Source organism: Melospiza melodia, chromosome 1 (assembly GCF_035770615.1).
Source record: "Melospiza melodia melodia isolate bMelMel2 chromosome 1, bMelMel2.pri, whole genome shotgun sequence".
NCBI classification, from domain to species: Eukaryota; Metazoa; Chordata; class Aves; order Passeriformes; family Passerellidae; genus Melospiza; species Melospiza melodia.
Genome location: NC_086194.1, coordinates 848918 through 869369, shown reverse-complemented (window position 1 = coordinate 869369; position 20452 = coordinate 848918). Strand labels below are relative to the sequence as shown.

Below are 20452 nucleotides of genomic sequence, written 5' to 3'. Positions count from 1 at the left end.
ATCCTCTGAGACGCTCCTGTCAAGTCTGACAGGCAGGAAAGCAGGGAACAGAAACTGCAATTTCCAAAAGATGTGGAGAACAGGCTGTTTACTGCTGGAATCCTTAGCCTGGCCTTGTCACAATCTGTTCAGGGTTATAAAAAGCAGCGTCCAACACGGATAAGGCTGGATTTGAATCCCCAGATGACAGGGGAGATGCTGCAGGAATTCATGCTGGGCTCTTGGCACAGGATCCTGGCAGGATCCAGCCCAGGGCAGGGTGCATGTGCAGCTGCACCCTGGGGAAGGAGGGCTCTTGGAAGGGATTTGTAGGGAAGCTGATGCTTGCTGCTGTGGGATTTCAGGGATTTGGGGAGAAAACGTGGGGAAACTGCTCCTCAGTGAAGGATTTGTTGGGTTGGAGGGCAGTGCTGGGGCTGGTTTGGGTTCTGGCTTTGCAGAGGACACAAGGAGGGGGTGCTGCTCTCCTGCCCCTCAGGGAACAGCCTGGTGTGTTCCCTGTCCCCAGGCAGTGTGACCATGGCCAAAAGGAACAATGACAGGGAAACTGGTACTTCTTGGAATTGGCTGTGAGCTCTGTGCTGTAACGCAGCTCCTGTGAGGGGTCAGTGTCTGCCAGAATGGGATCTCCATGGTCCTGCTCTTGTGGGAATCCTGGAGTGGTTTGGATGGAAAGAGGCATTGAGGACCATCCCATCCCATCCCATCCCATCCCATCCCATCCCATCCCATCCCATCCCATCCCATCCCATCCCATCCCATCCCATCCCATCCCACCCCACCCCACCCCACCCCTGCCATGGCAGGGACACCTCCCACTGTCCCAGGCTGCTCCCAGCCCTGTCCAGCCTGGCCTTGGGCACTGCCAGGGATCCAGGGCAGCCACAGCTGCTCTGGGCACCTCACAGGGAAGAATTCCCTCTTAATAAACAATCTAAATGTACCTTCCTTCAGCTAAAGCCATTCCCTGTGTCCTGTCCCTCCATCCCTTGTCCCCAGTCCCTCTCCAGCTCTCCTGGAGCCCCTCCAGGCCCTGCCAGGGGCTCTGAGCTCTCCCTGGAGCTTCTCCTCTCCAGATGAACATTCCCAGCTCTCCAGCCTGGCTCCAGCCCTGCAGCAGCTCCGGGGCCTCTCTGGATCTGTCCAGCAGCTCCAGCTCCTTGTGCTGTTGGGTCAGGGCTGGCACCTGTGATGTGTGTGACCTTTCCTGGTGCTCCCTTTGGCTGCTCCCTGAGGGCTCCAGGTGTGGATGTGGGCAGAGGAAAGGTGGAGCAGGAGCAGCTGTAACAATGGGGATAGCTGGGAACAGAGCCCCACTCCAGGATAAGTGTAAAACCTGGACTTCACCTTGAACGTTCCAACAATTTCTTGTAACAACTTAAAGATGAGATTTGCTATTTAAAGTAAACCACAGGTTTCCTTCATCTGCTGGCTGGCTTTACCCACTGGGATCATGTGAGAAATTGGAATCTAACAGCACCTGGATGAACCTGTCCTTTTACAGGGAAAATCTTTCTTCCTGCAGGTATTCTGGGGTTCAGGAAATTTTCCACTAACACCAACCTGTGCTGTGTCAGTTCTGTCTCCTGCTGCTGCTATGTTGAATAACAGCAAACTAAAAAACATATCTTTAAAAAAAAAAAAGCTTAAACTCACAGATGTGCCTTCCTTCCCCCAGGCAAGGCAGAGGAGCCCAAAGCAGCCGAGGCCGTGAGTGGGAACGACATCTCAGCTCCTCCCAACAAGGAGCTGCCCCCCAGCCCCGAGAAGAAGACCAAGGTAGGAGCTGTTCCCTGCTCCCATCTCTGCTCCCAGGGCTTTCATTTCCCAGCTTTTCTGCTTGCTCAGCTGTGCCAGCCACACTTCTGTTTTCTGAGCTGCCCCTGCAGCAAACCCGTCCAGTTTGGAGCTGCCCGTGGCAAACTCTGATCCAAGTGTGCAAACTCCATTTCAGTGAGTTCCTGCCTGCTGCAGTGACCGTAGCAGTAGTAAACACGGAGTAAAGGTGTAGTAACCCCTGTGCTCAGCCATACTCTGTCAGTTGTTCCCAGCCCATTTCAGAGCCCTGCTCAGCCCCTCTGGCTTTGGAGCTGTGCTCAGGAGCTCCCAGCACACAGCAGGGTCCCCCCAGTGTCCCCAGCAGGGCTGGGGGGCAGGGGCTCTGTCCCCTGGAGGCCCTGCCCGTGTGACCACGGCAGCTGATCCCAGGGGATTTGGAGCTGCAATCCCTGCGTGCCCATAATTGGAAAGCCAGAGCCTGTGGATTGCACGTAGCCCTGGATGCCAGGAGCACCCAATTACTAATCCAGCTTTACCAGCCATTCCTTCTGTTGCTTTCCATGCTGCTGAAATAAATCTGTTGGTTTGGAATTGAATGGCAGAACGCCTCCAGCTCCAGAGGCTGCTGCATTTTGGTCTTTGTTGCACTCAGAAAACAGATTATTATTATTATTATTATTATTATTATTATTATTATTATTATTATTATTTTCCTTTAAAATATCACTTTTCTGTTGTTGCAGCTCAGTGTTTTGGTTTACAATGCGCTATTTTTTGTTGTATTTCTTTGGTTTTATCCTGGATTTTGCTTTTTGGCCCAACCCTAAAGCCTGCTGCATCCTCCTCCTCTGCCAAGGCGGCGGCAGCCAAGGCCAAGCCCCCGGGCAGCACCAGCCCCAAGCGGCCCAGCTCGGCCACCCCGGGCACAAACAAAAAGCCCACGAGCCCGAGTGCAGCTCCTGCTCCAGGCAGCACCTCCAAACGCCCCGGCACCAGCAGCACCCGTCCCTCCACCCTCACTCCAAAAGAGACTAAACCAAAGGTAAGAACTGCCTGCCTCTGGGAGCACCAGGGCTCGCTGCAGGGCAGGCTGCCAGCCCTCAGCCACGGGGCAGGGCTGAATTGCTGGGCTAGGTGACATCAGGAGGGGCACTCGGTGTCCCTGGCGCTGAACTGTGTCACCACAGAGGAGAATTAAACCTGAGTGTAGTGCTGAGATTGTCCTGATGAGCTGCCATGAGTCAGGGATCCCAGGCTGGGTTGGGTTGGGAGGGACCTTAAAGCCCATCCTATCCCATCCCATCCCATCCCATCCCATCCCATCCCATCCCATCCCATCCCATCCCATCCCATTCCATCCCATCCCATCCCATCCCATCCCATCCCATCCCATTCCATCCCATCCCCATTCCCATCCCATCCCATCCCATCCCATCCCATCCCATCCCATCCCATCCCATTATCCCATTATCCCATTATCCCATCCCATCCCATCCCTGCCATGACAGGGACACCTCCCACTGTCCCAGAGTGACCCAAGCCCTGTCCAACCTGGCCTTGGACATTCCAGGGATCCAGGGAACACCCACAACTGCTCTGGGGATTCCATCCCAGTTCCTCCCCACCCTCCCAGCCAGGAATTCCTTCTGTGTACCACTCCTAAATCCAGACAAGAACATGGGAAGCCTGACTAGGGACATATGATATGAGTATTGAAGAAAAACAAAGCCATGTGAATACTCCTTATTTCCCACCAGTAGTGATGTTATGATGTGTGGTCACTGCAGAACTGCACGGAGAGGATTGATAACACTTAGAAAACTCTGGAGATCTGTAAATCCCCAAAAAAGAGGATTCATGGACAATGTTGTATCTTCCAGATAAGCAGGGAATCCCTGTGTGTCAGAAGTGAGAGGTGTCCCTTGAATGATCCCTATGTTAACTTGTGATCTGAGAGAGTAGGGGAACTCAGGTTTAAAAGGGAACATCAAATCCATTTCAGAAGCTTTCATTGATGGCTGAACACCACCACACACTGCATTTGAGTGTTTTTTAGAACTAAGTAAAAATAACAGAAGGCAAATGAAAGCCCAGGTGTAAAACTGTACTTTTCTCTGAGCTGGTGACTTTGGTTTGATTCAAGTTTTTGTATCTTTTTGATAAAATAATATTAATTCAGTGTTTTCATACCTCAGAGATCAGGCAGTTGACAAACAAGTGCCTGACCAGGGACAGCAGGAAAGAGTTTTCCCAGTGAGGGATGAGCTGTGGACGCCTGATTCTCATGTCCCCACTGTTAAAACAAATTCCAGCTTAGGGGGCATTGGTGCTCCTGGAGGATGGGAATCTCTCGCAGGAGCATTGCTGGTGTTCTGCTGGTTCCATTTGATCCAGAAATCAGAACCTGCTCCCCAGCAGGAGAGGCCCCCACACACCAGAGCTGAGCAGCCCTGGCTGGGAGCTGCTCCTCCGCAGCGTCCGTGCTCCGTGGCCTGCCCTCCACACCACCACTCGCTTCTGCACGTCTCAATTATATTTTAATTGCATTATAACCTTTCAGCAGTGCCAGGCTTCATTAAGTGCTGGGGCATTTCAGGGATTCCTGTTCCTTCCAGCCCTCCTGGCTCGGGCTCTGCCGGGGCCGCTCTGACGCCGCTCGCTCCCTTGCAGGTCGCGGATGCGAAGCCCGCGGAGAAGAAAACCTCCCTCTCCAAGCCTCCATCCTCCACCACCCCCAAAACTCCTTCCAGGAGCTCCTCTGCTGCTCCCCGGACCACGGCGCCGTCCCCGGTGACGGCAGCGGCCGCTGCCAAAACCACGGCGCCCACTCCTCCCAAGAGGCCGACGTGTGAGTGCTGCCCCTTCCCTGGGAAACCCATCCTGCAGCACCTGCAGCCTCCTGCCTGGGCACACCAGGGGCTCTGCACAGCTCCTGGCACAGGGCACAGCTGGGGGACAGGCACAGGAGCAGAGGGAACAGCCTCAGGCTGGGCAGGGCAGGCCCAGGTGGATACTGAGAATGTTCCTCCTGGAAAAGGTTCTCCAGCCCTGGCACAGCTGGTGGAGGCTCAGGTGGATACTGGGAATGTTCCTCCTGGAAAAGGCTCTCCAGCCCTGGCACAGCTGGTGGAGGCTCAGGTGGATACTGGGAATGTTCCTCCTGGAAAAGGCTCTCCAGCCCTGGCCCAGCTGTGGAGTCCCCATCTCTGGAAGTGTTCAGAAGCCACTCCATCATTGCCTGGATTCTGACAGTGGCTCAAGTGTTCTTCTCTCCAGGGCTTCCTCTTCCAAATTGCCTTCAGGGCCAGCCTCCATCAGCTGTGTTTAATTCAGGGTTAATGCAATTACTGGACACACTTGATTTAAGAGTGGGCATTCCATTCCTTCTATATTTTGCCATAGGAACAGAATAAACACTAAATAAAAGTTCAGAAAGGCAAATCTTCAGAAGAGGACTTGAAACACCTGAACTGGTGTGGGAAATCCAAAAGGGTTGAGCAGAAGTGGAAGATTTTTAGTAGAGCAGGAGGAATTTGGAGCTGAAATCACATCAGCTTCATCCAAAAACTGTGTCCCACTCGTGCTGCTGCTAAAGAGGGAACTTCGCATGAGTTCCACAGGAAACCTGAGCAGTGTTTTAGCTAAGCTAACACTGTTCTCACTCCTCCTCTTAATGGAACTTGAGAGATTTAACATTAGATAAGATTATAGTCCAAGTCTTCTCAAGTCTTTTCAAATGACTGGCCTCAGTGGCAAAATTTGTCAATAAAAGTGTAAAATGGCACAGTTTGGTTTGAATCCCAAAGCATGGGTTCCTATCCCAGCTTTCCCAAAAAAATGGTCATGTTTTAGCTGTGCTGGGATGGATTTGGCCTGATGGACATCCCAGACTTATGTTCTGGGGGAAAATCTAATTAATCAAGTGTAGAGAAGGTGTTGCACGTTCCAAGAGCCACATATCCTGTCTGATAAGCTCATTTTGTGAGTAAAACTCATTTTGTGTGGTCTTGGAGGCAAATGGGAGCCCGGGAATGCAGGATCTGTTCTAATGAGTTGGGCTCATTCCTGCTGCCCCACAAACAAAGCAGTGTTTGCTGCTGAAAGGAGATGGAGGCAGCGATGCAGAGCTGCAGGGAGCTGTTCCAAGAGGCAGGAGGTGCAGGGCAAGGGGCTGTGGCACCAGGAACGTGGTGGGACCCTGCCAGGCCACAGGCAGGGCCCTGGGGTGAGGGAGGCTGAGGTCAGCTGGAGGGACTCCATGGGGAGGCTGAGAAATCTGGATCTGGAAATGCACAGGGACGGCAGGAATGGGAAAAGCGGGGGTCCTGTGCTGGGTGAGGTGGAAGCAGGGGTGGGACAGAGGGTGGAAGGTGACCTAGACCCTCAAGGCAACCACGAGCCCAATGCTGAGAGTTGAGTTTGGTTTGGTGTAGTTGGGTTGGGTTTGGTTTGGTGTAGTTGGGTTGGGTTGAGTTGGGTTTGGTTGGGTTGGGTTGATTTGGTTGAGTTTGGTTTAATTGGGTTTGGTTCAGTTGGATTTGGTTTCATTGGGTTTGGTTTAGTGTGGTTTTATTTGATTGGTTGTTGGTTGGTCGGTTGGTTGGTTGGGTTGGGTTTTGGTTGCTTGGGTTGGGTTTGGTGTGGTTTGGTTGGGTTGGGTTTGGTTTGGTTTGAGTGAGATGTGGGTGGGAACACCTGGAGCTCTTGGGCTCACAGCTCTGGGGTCACAGCTGCCATCAATTTCAGTCATTGTCTCACAAAATCTGTGTGCCTAGGCCAGGTTTGGCATTACATAGTTCCACTTTCTCAGGTATTTTCAGGTCGGTCATTTTCTCTGCTAAAGGAGAGCCAAGGGTTATGTGGGGCTTGATGTTTTGATTTTTAATTTTATTTCTTCATTAGTTTTTGCCCCCCTCCCTGTGGAAATGACTTTAATGTTTGTAAAAGACCACACTCAGCCCTTCAGATCAGGCACAGATCAAAGTCTGTCACACAGACCCTTGTCCCAGGGGCTCTCTCTGGGTTTTCAGCACCTCTTGTTCACACAGATAGAAGTGTTCAGCATTGGCTCCCCACTGACACCAGCAGACAGAACATCTCTGTATATTAATGTAACATAATATTCCTCTGCCTTTTACACAAACCTAAGGCTGTTCTGTCTGTGCAGTTTCCCCAATTAAAGTTGTGGTCTCGAGGAATGAAATTAGGTTGGTTTGCCAGCCCCTTGTTTGAAGTGTTTGCTATTAATTATGTATCCATCCTTTAGGCCTTATTAAATTATCCAAATGGGTTTCACCTCATTAGCTGGAATCTTATCTGGGGTGTTTAATTGAATGCTTTTAGCAAAGTCAGGGTGGAATGATCCAGACTAACTTGGCCTGTAGTTACCTGCCTCTTCCCCTTGGTCTTTTTGGTATTGATATTCCATAAAGGACCCTGACAGCTGCTGGAGTGTATCTAAAAAATCTGAGACTTAATGGAAATTAGATATTAAAAAATGAGGGTTTTCCTAATTTCTAACTTGGGTCTTTTCCATTTATTATTTCTTTTCAATGTTGCCTTCCTTTGGCTGTTTAAATGAAGCAGAATTTACCCAAACATGCTCATCACTGATAGTAAAACCCCTCCAATTTCATTATCAAAGACTTCCTTAAAATAAAGTCCCATTTCTATTGTTTAGTCCATAGTTTTTGCCTTGATCAATTTGGTGTTTGGCTTTCTCCTGCTTGGGGAAGTGTGATTGCATCCCTGGTTTAGAGTGTCCTCTGTGCAGTGTAATCAGGTCATGATCGTTGGGCTTTGCCCAAAGGCAGCTCAGTTTGGGGATTGATTTTTGGGTTTATACAATTAAAATAGCAGCCAAAATATGTGCAATAACTCCTGTGCAAGAAAATTGGCACGGGGTAGGACTGGTCTGGCAATGAGAGCAAGGTTGGGCAAGGACAAATGTGGGGCTGCTTTTGTTCCTTTTTAAAGAAAGGAAATGTTTTGGGGTAGGGTTTTTTGCTTGGTTGGTTTTTTGTTTAAGAAATGAAGATGGGGCAGGATTAAAATACTCCCAGTGAGTGCTGTCAGATTCAGGAAGGTAATGTGAGGAGAAAGAAAATGCAGCCCATCCCCAGGTGTGTGGTGTGACCGAGTGAGGATCCTTTGACAAGGATTGGTGCTCTGTCTGCCAAACACGAGGGTTTCTGGTGGCAGCAGGAGCTGCCCAGGCTGCAGGTGCTCTCATCCACAGAACAGTGAATCCTGGGCTGGTTCCAGGCTGGAATGTGCTGGGGTCTCCCCTGACTGCTGTGTTTGTGTTGGCAGCCATCAAGACGGACGCGAAGCCGGCAGATGCCAAGAAACCTCCTGCCAAGTCTCCCTCAGGTAACCTCACCTCCCTCCTCACCTGGGCTCTGGGAAATGCAGCTGGGAAAACTCTGCAAGGCCATGGAGCCCCTGTCCCCAGCACTGACCATGTCCCCAGTGCCACATCCACGTGGGTGCCACATCCCTCCAGCGATGGGGAACCACCGCTGCCCTGGGCAGCTGTGCCAGGGCTGGAGAGCCCTTTCCAGGAAGGAATATTCCCAATATCCACCTGAACCTCCCCTGGCACAGCCTGAGGCTGTTTCCTCAGTCTGAATCTAATCCCCTTTGTCTGGGGCTGGGGTCATTATGGGGTCCCTGTACATCTCTGGGAATGGGGGTGTCCCAGACTGGGCTGGATGGGACATGGAGCACCTGGGACAGTGAAGGTGTCCCTGCCACGGCAGGGCTGGGATGAGCTGATCTTTGGGGTCCCAGCCCGTACTGGGCTATGTGACTGAGGCCGTTCTGTGTGACTGAGGCAGTTCTGTGTGACTGAGGCAGTTCTGTGTGTCTGAGGCAGTTCTGTGTGACTAAGGCAGTTCTGTGTGTCCAAGGCAGTTCTGTGTGACTGAGGCCATTCTGTGTGACTGAGGCAGTTCTGACTGAGGCAGTTCTGTGTGTCTGAGGCCGTTCTGTGTGTCTGAGGCAGTTCTGTGTGACTGAGGCAGTTCTGACTGAGGCAGTTCTGTGTGACTGAGGCCGTTCTGTGTGTCTGAGGCAGTTCTGTGTGTCTGAGGCAGTTCTGTGTCTGAGGCAGTTCTGTGTGTCTGAGGCAGTTCTGTGTGACTGAGGCAGTTCTGTGTGTCCAAGGCAGTTCTGTGTGTCTCAGGCAGTTCTGTGTGTCTCAGGCAGTTCTGTGTGACCGAGGCAGTTCTGTGTGTCTCAGGCAGTTCTGTGTGACTGAGGCAGTTCTGACTGAGGCCGTTCTGTGTGACTGAGGCAGTTCTGTGTGTCTGAGGCAGTTCTGTGTGACTGAGGCAGTTCCGTGTGACTGAGGCAGTTCTGTGTGTCTGAGGCAGTTCTGTGTGACTGAGGCAGTTCTGACTGAGGCAGTTCTGTGTGACAGAGGCAGTTCTGTGTGACTGAGGCAGTTCTGTGTGTCTGAGGCAGTTCTGTGTGACTGAGGCAGTTCTGACTGAGGCAGTTCTGTGTGACAGAGGCAGTTCTGTGTGGCTGAGGCAGTTCTGTGTGACTGAGGCAGTTCTGACTGAGGCAGTTCTGTGTGTCTGAGGCAGTTCTGTGTGTCTCAGGCAGTTCTGTGTGTCCGATGCAGTTCTGTACCTGACCCTGCTCTCCCCTTCCCTCCCCGCGATCCCACAGGCGATTCCAGCCGCCCCAAGAGTGCCCCGGGCAGCACCACCAAGAGCAGCGCCACCACTCCTTCCACCGCGGCCTCCAGCGTGGCCGGCACGGCCCCGAGCCGGCCCAAGCCCAAAGCCGCCGCCCCCAAAGCCGCCACGGCCTCCACGGTGTCCGCGGACGCCAAGAGAGCCGCGGGCAAGGCCGCAGCGGGCAGCAAAGGCAGCGCCGGGCCCGCGGCCCGAGCCCTGCGCCCCGCCAGCGCCGCCGGGCCCGACCTGCGCCACGTCCGCTCCAAGGTGGGCTCCACCGACAACATCAAACACCAGCCCGGCGGGGGAAAGGTGAGCCCTGCCCTCCCTGCCCGCCCTGCCTGCTCCGGGCTCTGTGCCGGCTCTGCGGGATGGTGGCTGTGTCCTCACTGCTCTCTCGGCTCCTCGCTGGGTCCTGCTTGGGCAGAGCGCGGGAGCCACCCCAGAGCCAGCCCTGCTCCACAGCAGAACCCAGAGCTCCACTGCTGCTGCTCTCCTGCCCCAAGCCTGGCACAGAAACACCCTCAGTCCTGTCCATAATCCTGCCCTTTGCCCTTGGGTGGAGGAACTGCCTGCTGAATGGTACAGAAGGTGGAGTAGTGCACTAGGATGAGGGAAACCTGGATTGCACAGCGCTTTTCCCATGCCCAGCTCCTCAGGCCCAAAGCTGACATGGAATGAGTCTTTTGGGACCCCCCCATGGTGGGCATGAGGAGAGGGCAGTGCTGGAAAACCATGACCAGAGAAAAAACTTGGGGCTCTCACTGCCTCCTAAAGCCCTTAGGGGGCACTTCCACCATCAGCATGTACCATGGAAAGGACAAAGGTGGGATCCACCTGCAGCCCCTGCTGAACAAATGGCCATGCAGAACCACAGAGCCCTGCTTAGCTGTTGTGTAAGGCCAGCCTTGGCCTGGCCACGTGTGTCAGCAGCAGCCAGAGGGCTCTGCCTCCCCCCCAGTGGGACACAGATCTTTCCATTCTCTTTGCTGCAGCTCTGTGGTGCTGAATAACCCGGCCCAGAACTTTAATCTGCTGCCAAGGGAGCACGTTCCATGCTGGGAAAGCTTTAATCTGCTCTCAGGCACATTAAAGTCAAGGGCAATCCTGGCTGGGTGCTGTGTCCCAGACAGCATCAATGCAGCATGGATTTATCCTCAGAGGCAGCAGCTCCTGGCTGGGCAGCAGCACAGCACAGCCCTCGTTCTGTCAGCTCAGGGGACTTGCATTTGCGTTTAATTGCACTGCCCTTCATTTTCTAAATATTTTCATAGAGTTATTAAATCCTAACAATTGCCTTGTTAAGCAAATTGTCCTTTTTGTAGTCCTGTCCACACTGAGCTGTTTTTGAGAATTATTGTAGTGTTGGGGTTTTTTTGTTCACTGGTCTGTAGGTTAGTGAAATACAAGATTTATGCTGAGCCCCCCCCCAAAATGCAGGTCCTGCTGCACTTCCCTGCATCTAAACTAGCAAAAACAATAGATATCCTCAGGTAGATGCTGAGTTTTTATGAAACCTGTAAATTTTCCTTTGATTTTCTGCTCAGCTGGACTCTCAGGCAGGGTGCACCTGCCTTTTGGTAGATAAAAACTAAAGGAGCTGCTGAGCTCCAAGGCTGAGTGCAGTGAGGCTGGGTGGGAATCTGAGCTGGGAACTCAGGGTGTGTGTCCAGCAGAGCCCCAGACCAGCCCTGGGTGTCCTCACCTCCAGACCTGCACCACGTCCTCCACAAGCAGGAGCTGCTCCCGCTCTGCTCTGGGGCTCCCCAGGGATTTGGTTGGATTTTTTTTGGCAGGATCATTGTCCTGGGGTTGCCTGGATCCTGAGGAAGGGCACCAGGAGCTTTTTGAGAAGGGAATCCTTGCTCTGTGCCCTGGGCTGGGCACTGCTGTGCCCTTGGTGTCAGCGCTCCCGGCATGGGATGATCCTTGGCCTGGCAGTCAGAGCAGGCAGGGAGTGCTCCTGGGTCTCTGTGCAGCAGGTCTCTCGTGTTCCCGTGCTCCTGCCCGAGTTCTGCCTTTGCTGGTGAAATCATCCCTTTGTCTCCATCCAGGGGAAGGTAGAGAAAAGGCCAGAGTCAGCCGGCGCCGCGCCCAGCTCTGAGCCCAGCGCGGGCTCTAAGGTGGCTCCTAAAGTGGCAGCAAAAGAGGGGGTCCCCAAACAGCCCAATGGGAAAGTGAGTTGCTTTCACACTTTTCTCTGGGGGAGATGAAAGAAAACGTTTCCATTTTGAGTGACTGTCCCTCCTCTCCAGCTGTCCTGCTCTCTCCTGTCAGTGGCACTGTCCTTGCACAGACACCTCCCCCTCTCTCCCCTGCACCCTGAGATGTTCCCAGGGAAGCTCCTCCAGGGAGGGACCCTCTACACTGCTGCTGGAGAGGTTTGCAGAGCAGAGTCCTCCTGTTTCACTGCCAGGTTAATACAGGCTTAACTTGGAGTCAGAAGGCTTCCCTTAAACCAGTTCTCCACACACAGAACCAGTTTGTAACGAGGCAGAGGGGTTGAGTTCACAGCTGCTCCTTTTAGGAGTGCACAATGTGTAGGAATTCACGTCTTCCCTGCAATATTCCTAGCCCAGTTGTACCAAAACTCTGTAACTCCAAGTCTTAGGCCATCACCACTGGATGGGTTACTCCAAAGTCCAGGTGGATGGCATGAGGTGGGAGTTTAATTAATTCCAGCATTACCAGGCACAGATTAATTCCAGCATTACCAGGCAGGAATGGTCAGGAGTGAGCAGGGTTTGTACCTGTAGGGAGTCAGTGAAGCAGCCCACACTCCATGGCACAGGTGTGTTCCCAGAGCTGCTGTTGCTGTTCCCAGCCTTTCAGGCCTGGCTGAGGAGCTCTGGGAGCCTGCCCAGCTGACAGTGGTGGGTGATCCCTGCTGTGCTCCAAGCTTGTCACCTTGTGGGAGCCAGGATCCAGCTGGGCCTGCTTGTGCTGTGGTGAATAACTCAGCTCCAGACTAAACCTGTGTTGTAACTAACCTCTGTAAACACTGGTGTCTAACCCAGCTACTGCTGAGAGCAGAGCTCACCCAAACCTCTCCTCTTGCCTTAAAAATCACACACTCGCTGAGGCTGGAGAAGCCCTGTGAGATCATGGAGTCCAGCCATGCCCAGCACTGCCAAACCACCTCCAACCACGTTCTCACACCCTTCATCTGAGTCAGTGTGAAGGAGAAGCAATTTCATTAACCTGAGACTCATCTGAGGCATTCAGCTGAAGGTGTGACCACCTTCAGTAGCAGAATGTTCCTCAGAGCCAGCTGTACTGCCCAGGGCTGTGGAGGGACATTGTCCAGGGCTGGAGCCAGCCCACCTGTGGGCATGGAGCAGCTCACAGTGTGCTGGGAGTGCTGGCTCCCAGGGCTGCCTCTCCCCGCTCTGGCCAGATGTCCCTGGAATCCTCCCAGGAGCCTCCTGGGCCATGGACAGTCCCATCCCACCCCTCTGGGCTGGCTCTCCCTGCCCCAGGAGGGTTTCCACGCCTTGGGCAGTCCCATCCCACCCCTCTGGGCTGTCTCCCTGCTCCAGGGGGTTTCCAGGCCCTGGGCAGCCCCAGCCCACCCCACCCCAGGGCTCTGCAGGGTCCCTGGGCACTCCCAGCCTGGCACTAACACTGTCTGTGCAGCCTCCTGTCCTTCACTGTCTCTCACTCTCTCCTTGGTGCCTTCCCCAGCTCTGGGCCCAGCTCCTCAGGGTCCCTGGTGCCCAGGAGCCCGGGTGCCCTGCAGAATGCCATCTCTAACCAGTCCTCTTCCCTTGTGTTGTCTCCGTTCTGTGACGTTCCAGGTCCAGATAGTCTCCAAAAAAGCGAACTACAGCCATGTTCAGTCCAAGTGTGGTTCCAAGGACAATATTAAGCATGTCCCTGGAGGTGGGAATGTAAGTATGGGTCTGGGCAAGCTGTGTGTCTGCTAACTGCTTCTCTGTGCTGTGCTGGGGGTGCCAGCCCCAGGAGTGCTGTGCTGCAGGCAGGAGCCGTGGCAGAGCTCCTGGGCACAGCCTGGAGGATTCCTGCCCTGCTCTGGGGCTGCCAGGCTGAGCTGTGGGGTTTGTTCCAGTGTTCAGCTGCACCTGGGCTAGTCCTGCTCTGTGGGCTGGTCCTGCTCCCTGGGCTGGTCCTGCTCTGTGGAATGGTCCTGTACCCTGGGCTGGTCCTGTTCCCTGGGCTGGTCCTGCTCTGTGGAATGGTCCTGCTCCCTGGGCTGGTCCTGCTCCCTGGGCTGGTCCTGCTCTATGGGCTGGTCCTGCTCCCTGGGCTGGTCCTGCTCTGTGGAATGGTCCTGCTCCCTGGGCTGGTCCTGCTCCCTGGGCTGGTCCTGCTCTATGGGCTGGTCCTGCTCCCTGGGCTGGTCCTGCTCTGTGGAATGGTCCTGCTCCCTGGGCTGGTCCTGCTCTGTGGAATGGTCCTGTTCCCTGGGCTGGTCCTGCTCTGTTGAATGGTCCTGTTCCCTGGGCTGGTCCTGCTCTGTTGAATGGTCCTGTACCCTGGGCTGGTCCTGTTCCCTGGGCTGGTCCTGCTCTGTGGAATGGTCCTGCTCCCTGGGCTGGTTCTGTTCCCTGGGCTGGTCCTGCTCCCTGGGCTGGTCCTGCTCCCTGGGCTGGTCCTGCTCCCTGGGCCGGTCCTGCTCTGTGGAATGGTCCTGCTCCCTGGGCTGGTCCTGCTCTGTGGAATGGTCCTGTTCCCTGGGCTGGTCCTGCTCTATGGGCTGGTCCTGTTCCCTGGGCTGGTCCTGTTCCCTGGGCTGGTCCTGTTCCCTGGGCTGGTCCTGCTCTGTGGAATGGTCCTGTTCCCTGGGCTGGTCCTGCTCCCTGGGCTGGTCCTGCTCTGTGGAATGGTCCTGTTCCCTGGGCTGGTCCTGTTCCCTGGGCTGGTCCTGCTCCCTGGGCCGGTCCTGCTCCCTGGGCTGGCTGTGACCCACACAGGGGTGGGGATGTGCCTGAGCCTGGGTCTGAGCTCACCCCTGACCTGCCTGGAGCAGATCCATCATGGCCTGGCAGTGCCTGTAACTCTCCCCTGGCTCCCAGGGCCAGCTGGAGCCACACTCATCCACTCCTTGTTTCATAAAAGGTTCTTTGGAGCAGGCAAAGACTCTGGGACTTAACCTTTGAGCTGAGATTAATTTCTAAATTTAAAGGCTGCCGGTATCTCTGGCAGCAGGGCTGAGCTTTTTAAAATAGAAAGTTAATCTGGTGGTGTCTGCAGCTTGGTTTGGGGTGTGGGGTGCTCCAGGTGTCTGCCAGGTGAGCCAGGTTCCCTGTCCAGCCCCTGGCAGGCTGGGCGAGCACGAGCAGGGGGCTCAGTCCCTGGGGCGGATCTGTGCTGCTCTGACAAACCTGGGCTGCTTTGGCACAGGGCTGGTTCAGCAGTGCAAACTTTGGATGGTTTCAAAGGCACTGAAGGACCTGAGCCTAACAAAGTTTGTTCTGAGATGTTTAAATATCCTGGGTTCCCAAGCAGGGATGTCCATCTACCACATCTGCTGAGGTGCCCAGTGACACAAACCCTGCTCAGGACCTGCCTGTGGAGCCAGCTGGGGCCCCTCCTCCTGGGAAATCCATGTCCAGCTGCCTGAACCTCTCCATGACTGATTTTTCCACAGATCTTTGCAAGTGGCAGCCAAATGTGGGTTCCTGACACCCGCTTCCCTCCAGGCTGGCTGCCAGGGTGGCCAGAGATGCTGAAGTCACACCTGTGCCACTGAACCCAGGCTGCCTTCCCACATCCCTGCTCTGGGGATTTGGGATTTGTGGCTCTCTGCTGTTTCCATGATTTACACTGTGTTTCTGGGAGTGTTTCCCATGGAAATGCTCCCACAGGATGCCTGGGAATGCTGGCCTGGAGCCCTGGTGTCCATGGGGAGCCCTCAGGGGTTTGGGGCCCTGATTCTGTTCCTGCTGCCTGTTCCCCTGGTGCTGTCCCCAGCCTGTCCCAGAAGGGCCCTTGGCCCCCCTGTGCCAGCTCTGGAGCAGCTGCTGGCATTTCCCTGGCCATGCTCTCCAAGGAGCTGTGTTTCATAAACCACCTCAGTGCTGCTACTTCACCTTTTGCTGAGCCTTTCAGGAGCCTCACAGGTGCCTTCCCTGCTCTTCCAGGCTGCAGAAATGGGGCTGGCATGTGGGGATCCTGCCTTGCCTGATGAACTGTGTCACTGAAGTGTCCTTCTGCTCCTGAGTCACCATCCTGTCCTTCCCTCTGCACTGCCAGCCATGCCCAGATCTGGGCACAGCTCTGTCCCTGCTTTCCTCTCCTCTCCTCCTCTCCCACACCCTCCTTTCACCACTGCACTTTTGCTCCTTGCTCAGCTCCCCAAGCAGCTCTTTATTCTGCATTTTCTGAACCAAAAGCTCATTCCCAGGCTCCAAATGCTCCCAGAGCAGCTCCAGGAGAGCATTCCCAGCCCTCCAGCACAGGTGGTGTGGATGTTTTTATTTTTATTTATTCATTTTTGTATCTTCCCCCTCCCTTTGGAGCACTGTGATGTTAGTGACCTCTTCCAAGATGCTTCCTTGCTCAGGTAGTTGTGGTGATCACTTGTGATAGAATTCCCAGTGTTGGATTCCCAGCTGGGTCTGTCTGGAAGGTCTGTTCTGGTCTGGGCCTTCAGGCAGAGCTTTCAGGATCCTGTGGACAAGTGCTGTGGTTTAGAAACAATTCCTGGTGGAGCTTCAGGAGGTGATGGCCAGGGATGGTTTGTGTTGGGAAGGACTCAGAGATGATTGAGTGCCACCCCTGCCATGGCAGGGACACCTTCCCTGTCCCAGGGTGCTGCCAGCCCTGTCCAGCCTGGCAGGGACACTCCAGGGGTGGACACTGTGCTGTCCCACCCCACCCCAGTGGCCCCAGGCTGCCCACCCTGCCCTCTGCCCATGGAGATCATTCCTGTCCATGCCCACATTCCCCAGGAGCTGTGCCCAAGAGCAGCAGCTGCAGTTGCTGCTCTCCAGAAACACAAACACAGTTCAGTTCCTGGGGAAAACATTGGATGTTTTTTTTTTAGTATTTCCCTCTCTCAGAACCACTGAGGTTGGAAAAGATCCCCAAGACCATGGAGTCCAACCTCTGAGCAAGTTATCTGTTCCAAGACAGCAGAACAGAGTGGATTTCACAAAGTGCAGGCAGTGTCTGTGGGTGAAGGAGGTTTGGGAAGGGAGTTTGGAGTGTCCCTGTGCTCCCCTGGCCTTTGGCTTGTCCTGCTTGGCTGCTCTGGGATGTGGTCAGGGACACAAAATCAGACAAGAGCTGACACCAAACTTCCCCACCTGAGCCAAAGCCCCAAAGTTCATTTCTGGCAGCAGAGTCTGTGCTTGGCTCTCTGAGTGCAATCCCAAGGTGCAAACCCAGCTCCTGCTGAAGTGCTACCCACAGACCCTTCCCTGAGGGTGGGACAGTTTGTGTCTCAGGTCAGGAACCACAGCTGGTAACAAACAGCAGATTTCCAGGGGCATTCTGTGAAATAAATTTCAGCTCAGCTCAGTTCTGAGCAAGCAAGGACTGATGATTAAAGCTGTAGTAGCTTTACTCCTGAGAAAAGCAGATCAGGGTGTGTGAGTGACCTTTGGAGGGTGTCCCTGAGCTGGGGATGTGGGACCTGGCAGGAGCTGGGCTGGGCTGTCCTGCTCCCCCTGCAGCATCCTGGGGCTCCTCCCTGGGCACAGAGCAGCAGGATCCCTGATTCCCTTGGAGGAGTTCTGGCAGATCCTCCTGAGAGCTCCAGTAAACTCCCAGAGCAGCTGGCGGTCAGGGAATTCTGCTCATATTGGAAAGGAAATCCTTGGCTTTGCTCTGTGACCTGACCTGGAGCAGGAGTTCTGAGCCTGCAGCTCCCAGCTGGTGGCTGCTCTCAGCCCTGGCCTTGTCCTGGAGAGGGGTGGATTGCTGGAGCAGGGCATTCCACCTGGGCACCAGATCCTCTGAGAATCCCAGGCTGCTTGGAGTGGAGTGGAGGGACCTTAAATCCCACCCAGTGCCACCCCTGCCATGGCAGGGACACCTCCCACTGTCCCAGGCTGCTCCAAGCTCTGTCCAGCCTGGCCTGGGCACTGCCAGGGATCCAGGGCAGCCACAGCTGCTCTGGGAATCCCATCCCAGCCAGGAATTCCCAATTCCCAATCTCCCACCCATCCCTGCCCTCTGGCACTGGGAGCCATTCCCTGTGTCCTGTCCCTCCATCCTTGTCCCCAGTCCCTCTCCAGCTCTCCTGGAGCCCCTTCAGGCCCTGCCAGGGGCTCTGAGCTCTGCCTGGAGCTGCTCCTCCCCAGGCTGTGTGTGATGGTGCAGAACAGAGCAGAGCTGGTGGCACAGCCCTGGCCTGTGGTGGCCCCAGGCCATGCCCATGTCCCAGGCTGGGCAGGAGCCCTGTGGGGACCCTGGCAGCAGATTTAGCTTTTATTGTCCTGTCCCTGTGTCCCATGGCTGTGCCCGAGCCCAGCCCTGTGATGGTTCTGTCCCTCTGTCCTGCTGTCTGTCCCAGCTCTGTCTCACTTTGGCTCTGGGTGACCCCAGGGCTGCAGTGGCACAGGAATTGCAGGCAGGATTCTGGCAATCTGCAGGAGGAGGGGTGAGAGCAGGGACACAGGCTCACAGAGCACAGCCTCTGGCCTGCAGGGCTTTCTCTGTGCTCAGCTGCTGCTTTTTGTCTCCCCAGGTGCAGATCCAGAACAAGAAAGTCGACCTCTCCAAAGTGTCCTCCAAGTGTGGATCTAAAGCAAATATCAAGCATAAGCCAGGTAGGAATTTTGCCATTTCCTCATTTGCCTGTAAGTTTTGTCCCTTAAACACAGCCCTGGATTGGGACTGCAATAGTTTTAGGGGCTTGTTGCTTTCAGGGCATGTCCCCAGTGCTTGTGGAAATTTCTAGAAATGCTTCTTCCACAGTTCCTGGTAGTTTGATGAGCAGAGAGGGGGATTAGGAGATGTGGGATGTCCTCTTGCCTGTGAAGATAATGTACAGCTTTGGCTCATTTCTGCCTTTCCTGCTCATTTGAGAAGGATCACAGGGATGCTTCCACAGTCATTCCAGGAAGCTCCATCCATGCTCACAGAGGCTTTGGGGCACTCAGAGCATCCCAGGATGGTCATGGGACATGGCAGGATAAAGGAAATTCCCTGCAGTCCTTCAGAGCACATAGCAGGCTCCTTTTAGCCTTGAGCCCACAGCAGCTCCTGCCTCACATGGAACCCTTCTGGGCCCTGGGTGGATTTTCTAGGATGGGTGTGGGAATTACCTGCTCCCTGCTGAGAACACAGCCTGAATTCCTGGGAGTCTCAATTGTGTCCCCAGGCTGGGCACAGCCCACGGTGCTGGGGCTGGAGGCCCCTGGCTTGGCCTGAGGGATGGTCAGCTCAGTGCCCTTGGGCTGATGGTCAGTTGTGTCCTGGAGCTGATGGTCAGTTCAGTGTCCTTGGGCTGATGGTCAGTTGTGTCTTTGGGCTGATGGTCAGTTCAGTGTCCTGGAGCTGATGGTCAGTTGCATCCTGGAGCTGATGGTCAGTTCAGTGTCCTGGAGCTGATGGTCAGTTCAGTGTCCTTGGGCTGATGGTCAGCTCAGTGCCCTTGGGCTGATGGTCAGCTCAGTGTCCTGGAGCTGATGGTCAGCTCAGTGTCCTGGAGCTGATGGTCAGCTCAGTGTCCAAGCTGATGGTCAGTTGTGTCGTTGGGCTGATGGTCAGCTCAGTGTCCTGGAGCTGATGGTCAGTTGTGCCCTTGGGCTGATGGTCAGCTCAGTGTCCTTGGGCTGATGGTCAGTTGTGCCCTTGGGCTGATGGTCAGCTCAGTGTCCTTGGGCTGATGGTCAGTTCAGTGCCCTTGGGCTGATGGTCAGTTGTGCCCTTGGGCTGATGGTCAGCTCAGTGTCCTTGGGCTGATGGTCAGCTCAGTGTCCTGGAGCTGATGGTCAGCTCAGTGTCCAAGCTGATGGTCAGTTGTGTCGTTGGGCTGATGGTCAGCTCAGTGTCCTTGGGCTGATGGTCAGTTGTGCCCTTGGGCTGATGGTCAGCTCAGTGTCCTTGGGCTGATGGTCAGTTGTGCCCTTGGGCTGATGGTCAGCTCAGTGTCCTTGGGCTGATGGTCAGTTCAGTGCCCTTGGGCTGATGGTCAGTTGTGCCCTTGGGCTGATGGTCAGTTGTGTCCTGGAGCTGATGGTCAGTTCAGTTTCCTTGGCTGCCCCTGGTCCCTGGGCACATTCTCCAGCCGGGAGCGCTGCTGCTGGCACGAGGGCCAGGGTTCAGTGCCCAGGCAGGGAAGGAGCCCCTCAGGCTGGGAGGGAGCCCCTCAAGATGGGAAGGAGCCCCTCAGGGTGGGAGGGAGCCCCTCAGGCTGGTTGGGAGCCCCTCAGGCTGGGTGGGAGCCCCTCAGGCTGGGTGGGAGCCCCTCAGGATGGGAAGGAGCCCCTCAGGCTGGGAGGGAGCCCCTCAGGCTGGGTGGGAGCCCCTCAGGCTGGGAAGGAGCCCCTCAGGCTGGGAAGGAGCCCCTCAGGCTGGGTGGGAGCCCCTCAGGAGGGAAGGAGCCCCTCAGGCTGGGAGGGAGCCCCTCAGGCTGGGTGGGAGCCCCTCAGGCTGGGTGGGAGCCCCTCAGGATGGGAAGGAGCCCCTCAGGCTGCTCTTTGTCCCCCAGGGAGTGCCCTGCAGGCTGCCCAGGCTGCCAGGTCAGAGCAGGGCACTCCCTGGCAGGAGCCCTGGCTCCAGGGGCTCCCGGCCCTGGGAACGTGGTGCCACGGGCACGACCTCTGCCAGCTCAGTGCTGGGCAGTGACAATCCAGTAACGAGCTGAGGGTGACAATCAGTGCCTTGTCCAGGCCTGATGGGAGCACTGCCACCCTGCCAGGGCTTCAGCTGTGGCACCAAGGCACTTGCTTTGCACCATGGTTGGCCGTGCCAGGCTTCCAGGGCAGAGCTGAGGCTTTAATGATGTCGCTGGGAGGCAGAGCTGTGCTCAGCAAGACTTGAGCTGGGCTTTGGAGAAGCTGCTGGATGGG

General features: G+C 55.2%; 1 protein-coding gene across 13 annotated transcripts in view; it reads left to right on the top strand.

Moving 5' to 3' along the window:
• The window catches only part of MAP4 (microtubule associated protein 4), a 154692-nt gene that overhangs the window by 124583 nt on the left and 9657 nt on the right, over positions 1-20452 (top strand). For 7 of the 13 annotated variants that reach the window (XM_063161256.1, XM_063161372.1, XM_063160916.1 and 4 more), the window contains 8 exons: positions 1679-1779; positions 2609-2821; positions 4450-4627; positions 8092-8151; positions 9457-9779; positions 11522-11644; positions 13265-13357; positions 18124-18205. In XM_063161256.1, coding sequence (XP_063017326.1) covers positions 1679-1779; positions 2609-2821; positions 4450-4627; positions 8092-8151; positions 9457-9779; positions 11522-11644; positions 13265-13357; positions 18124-18205 — 1173 coding nt within the window. The remainder of the gene's footprint in view (positions 1-1678; positions 1780-2608; positions 2822-4449; positions 4628-8091; positions 8152-9456; positions 9780-11521; positions 11645-13264; positions 13358-18123; positions 18206-20452) is intronic. The other 6 variants (XM_063161088.1, XM_063161605.1, XM_063161878.1 and 3 more) reach the window with 3 other exon arrangements.